The following is an 8558-nucleotide window of genomic DNA, read 5'->3' as shown; positions in this document are numbered from 1 at the left end:
TATTACATGTACTAAGGTATGGTATAAAATACAAAATAGATATCAAAATATATGTGCAATTTAGAAAAATATACTTTGAGCAAGTAAAAAGATAAAGAAATGCATACATATTTTAATTTTGATTATATTTGAAAATTATAGTTTATTGGACAACAAATTCGTTGGAAATTTAACACACTGATTCGAAAGTACAAAGATTGCGTCGACAATAGTAAGAAAACTGGTACAGGCGCTATGACATTCAAATTTTTTGATCAAATGAATAACATTCTTGGTGATAGAAAAGTAGTTCAAGGTCAAAATACAATATCGTCGACTTTAATTAATAAAAAATCAAAATCCTCTATATTATCTTCAGCGTAAAAGGATATATCACTTTCATCTCCAGTACATCATCAAGTACTACAAGCACCAACACTGTTACAAAACAAAATTATGAAAATTTATGAAAATTAAACACAGAAAAGCCTGAATGTTCTACACCTGTAAGTAAGATACAAAATATCAAACGTCCTCAACATGGATCAGGGAGTAGAGCAGCAGCAAATAAAGTAGAATTAGAGAAACAGTGGCTACAACATTTAGAAAATATAGCAAATAGAAATAAAATAAGAGAAGAAAAAGAAGAACATTATAAAAATAAGAAAGCAGAAGAAGTGCAATAAAAAAAAAAATTAATAGCATTAAAAGAAAAACAAATGGAAGTAAAACAAAATATTGCTAGACGTAAATACGAGGAGATAGCAGAATGGCATAGAGATAAGATGAATATTGAAAAACAGAAATGTCGATTACTTAAACAGCTACTAAAAACTCGTACTTCCAATAAGAAATTACAGATGACTGATACAGATAGTTCTGAAAATTAAAAGAAAGAGAAAAAGCATGCAATACTCAGGTGAATTTAATTATCAGTACATTTTTTGTTTTTTTGTTTTTTTTTGTTCACAAATTTTATTTTATATATAAATAGATGTAATACAGAGAACATGTATGCGTTTATTTTGCGTTTATTCATATATGAAAACATAATATTATATAGATATTAGGTAAAATATATTATGGTAGAATCAGTTAATCTCCAAATATTCTTCAACATATATTTATTAGAGTTTAATTACAATTTTTACAATTTTTGTGTTTGCTGTATTTTAGGCGGCGCCCTTTTGGTTGGGCGCCTTTCAAAATGCCGAGGACTTTTATTTGCCCTGTCGGCGTTCGCGAAAGCTTATGTGAAATTCAGTGAGAGTGACCAAAATTGGTCTCCACTTGTCGTCACCCGGATACTTTAGTGGGTAGCTCTCTTCTTCTTCCGTCTGCGTTGTTTGATGTCGTCGGAAGATTTCTGCTTGGGTTCCAGTCTCGGCAGTTGATGTCTCTGCCTGAGTTCCAGTTTCAGGGGAGAGGAGATCTCTGCCTGGGTTCCGATGTCTTTATGTTGATCTTTTTCTTCTATTTTCAGTAGCGTTCTTGGTGGTGACTCTTCAATTGGGATGAGCCTCCAAGGTAGGAGCTGTATTCCTTCGTCGAGCTTCTTTCTTGGTAGGATTTTTATTCTCCCAGTGAAGTTCTTGATGCTTAGTATCTTCGGTTGGATCGGCAGATTTTCCTTATCGCTCTCCGGTGATGTAGGCAGGAAGGCAGGAGTTATGACCCTCTTGGTCCGCTTCCCTCGTCTAACTTTTTTGTTAGGACGCTCGTTCATCTAGAGAAGGTTAGGTCACTTTTGCCTCGGGTGCTTCTGTCTGTCAGCGCACACCTTGGCAGGTTACAACACTACCCAGTGAGAAATAGAACATCGAGTCGACATCGAAACGACGTAAATTTGATCAAATTTCATCGATGCAAAATTACATATCAAATATACATCGATTCGACGTTGATTCTGTAATTTCGACTTTTTATGGAGAATATTTAATAATGATTTTAGAATGACCAAAAGATACTCTCTCTGACAGACTCTCACAATTTATTTTACAAAGTAGGACGATCACGAATTATACAAATCGATGGTTCGGCTAAGTACGACTATTCTTATATCGACACGACTATTTCTTTTACTTTCAGCAAAAAAACCCCGCGCATTCCGGGAACACGCCTTAAATACTCGGGAGACACCTTCTTTCCTCGCTACCGCGCGACAGGTGCTCCCGAATATTTACTTCTATTATACATTTCTTAGCATCGTGCCGAGGTCGCGCCGTCGAAACAGAACTCGTCGGAAAACAATGTACAAGATCGGCCGTGTGGCCGTTCGCTAAATTATAAACTTCGCTTTCTCTTACAACTCGGCCATCCTGCATGACCGATTTTGGGTGCAAAACTCGGTTGTTCTTTCGGATGGGTTGCCGTGGTTCCGCAAATGATACAAAAATTTTCTTCCTTTATTCTCTCTTTTTTTTTTTTTTTTTTGACATATGCATCGAGATACATTTCTCGCCTTAACAATTAGTTACATTAATCATCACTATTCGGCAACGACTACTGTGTCGTTGGTACAAACATTTACATTTTTTTTTTTTTTTCTTATTTTGGTCTCGCATCGCGCAACGGTTCGGCGATTCGTACCCACGGCTTTAGCCGGTCGGCCGACACGACCGTGTCTAGTGGCCGCGGCCCCTGATTAAATCCGGGTATGTCTTTTATCACGTATCTGCTGTTGCCAAGAAATTTGGCAACTCGGTAGGGCCCCTTGTAGCCGGGTTTTAATTTCGCGTTCTCGCCCGTCCTCACTCGCGAATCTCGCATCAAGATTAGATCGCCTTCCTTATAAATCGTTGGCTTGCGAAATCTGGCCTCGGTAACCGCTTTATTGTAATCGCGCATTTGCTCGGTCGCGTGCTCGGCCACGTCTCGTGATCGCTCTCGCTCGCTTTCAATATCCCGGTCGATCCCCGCTAATGCACGCGTAAACCTCGTGAATGCCGCGTCGGCGTGATTTCGCTGGTCGAAACCGAGCATCATCATAGCCGGTGTTGCCTTTATCGTCGAGTGCCGGGTATTGTTAACGACGTATTGTACCGTGCCAAGCTGCGCTTCGCAATCCGTCGGGTCTTTCGATGATTTCGTTAACGAGCTTTTTAAGAATCTGTTCACCCGCTCGACCATCCCGTTGGCCCATGGAGCCGCCACAGCCACTCGTCGGCATTTTATATTTCGCGTTTCCGTGAAATGTTCGAATTCGCGGGAAGTGAACGCCGTTCCCCGGTCGGATACGACGCACTCCGGGTTCCCAAACGTATCGCATATTTCTCTCAGCTTGTTAATTACTTCTTTCGCGCCCGTAGACTTCGTCGGAAAAAGCCATGTGAAAGGCGTGTACGCGTCAATGATTACCAGTATATGTCGACAACCATTCGCGGACTCGGCTAGTGGACCGAAATGGTCCACATGAATAACCTCGAGCTGCGTCTTCGCGTCGGCGTGTAAATGCGTTTCCCGTTCCTTACTATGACTCGACTGATTCGACATTAAACAGACAAAACAATTGGCCACGTAATCGAATACTTTCTTTTGCATATGGGAAACCAATAATTCGCGCGGATTCCCTCGTATACTTTATCGGCGCCACAATGAGCCGCGTCATCGTGATGCGCCCGGAGCAAACTCGCAATCATTGTCTCCGGCACGACAAACTGCGGATTGCTAATTCCATTCTTTCGATAAACGAGTCCGTCCACTAATTTGAACCGATCGCTCTCCTCAAACTCTAATTGCTTACTTATTTCGGAAATCTTTGTGTCCGCGAGCTGTCGCATTTCTAACTCTCGCTCGAGGGGCATTTGATAAACGTATCCCACGTTTCGGCTCAATGCATCGACGTGAGCCATCCTCTTACCAGGTCGATGCGTCACATTAAACAAGTAGCCCTGCAACGCCAGGGTCCATCGCGCAATTCTCGTATTTAAATTTGCTTTATTCATCGCGTACACTAAAGCATTGCAGTCCGTGACGATAGTAAACGGCCGCCCGTACAAATATAGATGGAATCGTTCCACGGCGCGCACAATTGCAAGCATTTCAAGCTCGAAACTATGGTAATTTTTCTCCGCTTGATTAGTCGCCTGCGAGTAGTAGGCCACCGGGCCCCACGCGCCGCCCGCGTGTCTCTGCATGAGCGTGGCTCCTAGCCCCGTGCTACACGCGTCCGTATGCAGCTGGGTTTCGGCCGCTGGGTCGTATATACGGAGCACCGGCGGCGAAACGAGTTCGGATTTCAATACATTAAACGCCTCGATACATTCATGACAAAAATCAAATACCGCTTCTTTCCGCAACAGATTAGTCAGTGGTTTCGCTTTTAACGTGAAATCGGGAATGAACCTACGGAAATAGTTGGCTAATCTCAAGAATTGTTGGATTTCCTGTACACTCGTCGGTTGCCGGAAATCTCGCACCGCTTTTATATGTCGGGAACTCAGCGTAATTTCACCTTCCGAAATAATGTATCCTAAGAATTCGATAGTCTTCCTCAAAAATAAACATTTTTCAAAGTTTAAACGAAAATTATATTTCTTTAATTCGATTAAAACCTCCTCTAGCACTCGCAGGTTTTCCGCCTCGGTTTTCGTAGGAATTAATATATCGTCCATATATAATACTATCAAATCGCGTCGTATCCATGGTTCGAGGATTTGCGCGAGCCGTTTCTGAAATTCGGCCGGCGCTTCGCAATAACCGAAAGGGAGATAGCAATACTCGTATTGCCCGTCGGGCGTCGCGAACGCGAAATACTTAGTGTGGTCCTCGTGGACCCGGATCTGGTGGAATCCGTCCTTAAGATCCAGCAGAGTAAAAACGCTCCGACCCGCTAGTCTCGATACGCATTCCTCTATCACGGGAAAAGGAAAATTTTGTTTTTCCACGCGCGCGTTTAAAGGCCGTAAATCGGCACAGCCGCATCGCTCCGTTTTTTCGTTTCACTGGCACTACCCGCGCGCAGTAAGGCAAAGTGCTCTTTTTTATAATTTTCCGATCAAGAAGGTCGTCGACAATTCTCCGGATCTCGGTCCGTTCGGTCAGCGCGAAACGGCGGAGCGCATAGGCGTACGTAGAGTCGTCCCGCAATTTCACTCGCACCGCGTAGTCATCTTCCACGGGCGTGACCGTGGTGTTTTGGACGCGTGTTATGTGTGCTTTGTACTGAAAAATCTCGCAAATTAAAATTAAATCTATGTGGTGACAAATGTTATGTTCTACTTCTAGCATTATCTATTTCTTATTTACTGTTGGGGAACTCTCTTTGCACACTGCACATCTTACAACTTGCATGTATAAATGTGTTTATATAAAATCAGTGCATAATGTCAGAGGACGATAGACCAGTAAGTAATTTTTTGTAAATTGTTTTTATTATCTATTTAATATGTTTTGTATTATGTCAAAATCTTTTTAAATATTTTTTGTAGTATTTTGCGGAACAAGCTTTTAAAAGATCATTAAATCGAAAGATACACAAGCTTGTTACAAAACGCCTTAGATTAGATAGAATTAATAATATTGTGAAATACCAATTCTTTAATGATAATAACAATACTATTGATACAGAAGAAAGTAGTACACCTTGTTATCAATCATCTGATTGTGAAACTTACGATATCAGTTTTCAAGAAAGTCAGGTTGAACAAAATAATGTTCCAGACATTGAACTTAGACTGAGTTTATCAGGCAATGAAATAGATAATACTGATTTGATTAGTGATACTGCAAATATTAATGACAGTAATAGCGTTTTAGGTAGTGTTCTAAGTAGCGTTTCAAGTACCGTTTCATTGCAAGTTCAGAAAGATTCTGTTAGTTATTTTGAAAGTTCATCTTCAGATGATGAGCAAGAATTTAATTTTACTAATAATGAAAAAGGTGAATATGTTAAAATAGTTTTAAAAGAGTGGGCTTGTGAGCCAGGAATACTGTCAAAAAGAAAACTAGATGATCTTCTTGCAAAACTTCATCCTATATTTCCAAATTTACCTTTAAGTTATAAAACTCTTTTAGAAACTCCTAGTATTAATTTGATGCCAGTTAATGGTGGAGACCTTTGGTACAAAGGAATTACATATAATTTAAATTCTATGAATTTGCAAGAATATTTGACACGTTATCAAGAAATTGTCATTGATGTTAATATAAATGGTCTTCCTCTCCACAAAAGTTCTTCAGTCAGATTTTGGCCTATATTAGGTAGACTTATAAGAACGAAAAATGAACCTTTTATAATAGCAATTTTTAAAGGAAGAGTTGATCCTAACGTTAATGATTTTCTCGAGCCTTTCGTGCAAGAAATTAATAATTTATTCCAAAATGGTTATTTACACAACAATATTGTATATAAATTTTTTATTAGACATTATATTTTAGATGCACCAGCTCGTGCAAAAGTAAAGTGTTGCATAGAGCATGGAGGATACTGTGGTTGTGAGAAGTGTGAGGTTGTTGGAGAGTGGATTGATAATCGAATGACATATGTTGAACTTGATAAAACTTTAAGAACTGATGAGTCATTTCGTAATCAAAAACAACTATATCACCATCAGGGCTATTCTCCATTGCTTAATGTTGCTCTTTTAATATCTCAGTTTCGTTTAGACGCGCTACATCTTATTGATTTAGGAGTTTTTAAGAGATTTTTATTAGCACTTTGGAAGTGGAACGGACCATGGAAGTTACATCGTAATTCTATTGCAGATATGTCTAATAAATTGGTAACGTTGAAAGATTCGTGTCCATCTGATTTTAATAGATTACCTAGAAGTTTTGAAGATTTTTCTTTTATGAAAGGCACGGAATATAGACGACTTTTGTTGTATGATGGTGTTGTCATTTTCCGTAATTCGTTCCATAAAAATATTTATAAACTTTTTTTATTACTCCATACGGGCATTTACATATTGAGAAGTCCCGTGTTTGTGAAAACTCATTGTCAATATGCAAATGAGTTATTAAGAACTTTTATTAAATATTCTGCAAAAGTATTTGGAAGTAAATTTGTGGTATACAACGTCTACAGTATGTGCCACTTGTCAAAAGAATGCGAAGAACATGGCGCACTTGATGATTTCAGTGCTTATCCTTTCGAAAATAAGTTATTCTCAATAAAAAAATCTTTACAATCTAGTTATAAACCATTGAAACAAGCTGCATACCGTGACTTAGAGAAAAAACATGTCAAAATTATCTTTGAAGATCATGAAAATGAAGTGCAATTACGTCACAGTACATTTGTACGTGATGAAATAATAGACGGTTTACATTATAAAAGTATCATTGTAAATGATACAGGTTTTAAGTGCAACATGAAAGATTCATGTTTTAAAACTATTTATAATGATATTGTAATTCTGCACAACATAATTGTAAAAGACGGTACAGTTTTCTTTATTGGGTACTCTTTTATTAAAAATGGAAATGCCTATGAGTATCCTCTATCTTCGTCAGAACTAGGCATTGTACAAGTTTCAGATCTCAGCAACGAAAGACGTGTTTTTTATCTAACTGAAGTTGTTGCCAAATGTTGGCTTATTCCTGACGGAGAAAATTTTATATGCTTTCCATTGTTACATACTTTGCCTCTTCTTAAGTAATAAGGTTTATTTTTTTATGCATGTTGTGTATGGTGAGCATTAATGTTGTCTATGCTTTTATTTAATTGCAAAATTAAAGTTTGTTTTTGTGTTATTATACAATTACTTTATTCATTGAAACATTTATTTCTTTCTGGCTGTAACTTTAACATATGTATATTGTTATTTTGCAGTTTGTGGTTTTCAAATTTTTTACACATGAAGGAAAGAGATTGACTTGCGATGACGATGTCTTTTATGCTGTCGGTTTAACTCGATGGTTTACTAGTGATTTAGATAAAAATATGAAAGTGCAAATTAAATGGCCTCCTAAATCGGTAGATGCGGGAAGCTTGGTGAGAAAAGAAAAACCACCTGATTCTAATTGGAAAGAAGAAACAGTTTTAATAAAAAGATTTTATGGTAAGTAGTTTCTTAAAGAAGATAACAGGAAAGTGTCAATTTGCATTACAGTTTATTTTATTTTAATATTACAGATTCGTATGACAAGGCTGCTACTTCGTGTAAAGGACATGTAGAAGATTCAAACTACGAAACAAACAACCGTGAATTAGGACGAGGATATAGAATAAAACGAAAAATTAGACATTTAGATTCTGAGTCTGAAAGAGAATCATTATCAGATACTGAATCGCAAGGTTCTTTAATAAAAAAAAGCAAAAACATGCTCAGCGAAAGCTTTCTGAGTAAAAAAGGCAGTCCCGCCTCCGCCTTCTATTTTAAGACAATTAAACGTATCTCCGCATGAGCAGACAAATCTTCAGCGACAGAAATCACTTAAGAAAATAATCATCAACGCATGGTCGAAAAAAAAAGAAGAAAATAAAATCACAAAATGCATTTCCGATAGAAAAAAAAAAATGCAGAAAGACAAATACAAAAATATGTTCCCCGTAACATTGGACGAAAAGATTGATGAAAAACAACTTGATACCGGTGTAAAAGGCTCAAGTTATTCAGAGAAGCAATTTAATGTGG

The 8558-nt window shown here is 38.0% G+C and overlaps 1 protein-coding gene across 1 annotated transcript; it reads left to right on the top strand.

Annotated features, from left to right (window-relative positions):
* Nucleotides 1-5303: 5303 nt before the first annotated feature.
* Nucleotides 5304-8083, top strand: LOC139108567 (uncharacterized). Its single transcript, XM_070666967.1, has 2 exons — nt 5304-5324; nt 5409-8083. The coding sequence occupies exons 1-2, from the start codon at nt 5304-5306 to the stop codon at nt 7578-7580; spliced, it is 2193 nt and encodes a 730-aa protein (XP_070523068.1). The 3' UTR covers nt 7581-8083.
* The last annotated feature ends 475 nt before the right edge of the window (nt 8084-8558 follow it).

The sequence above is a fragment of the Cardiocondyla obscurior genome, linkage group LG15 (genome assembly GCF_019399895.1).
Source record: "Cardiocondyla obscurior isolate alpha-2009 linkage group LG15, Cobs3.1, whole genome shotgun sequence".
NCBI classification, from domain to species: Eukaryota; Metazoa; Arthropoda; class Insecta; order Hymenoptera; family Formicidae; genus Cardiocondyla; species Cardiocondyla obscurior.
This window is presented reverse-complemented; position numbering and strand designations above follow the sequence as displayed.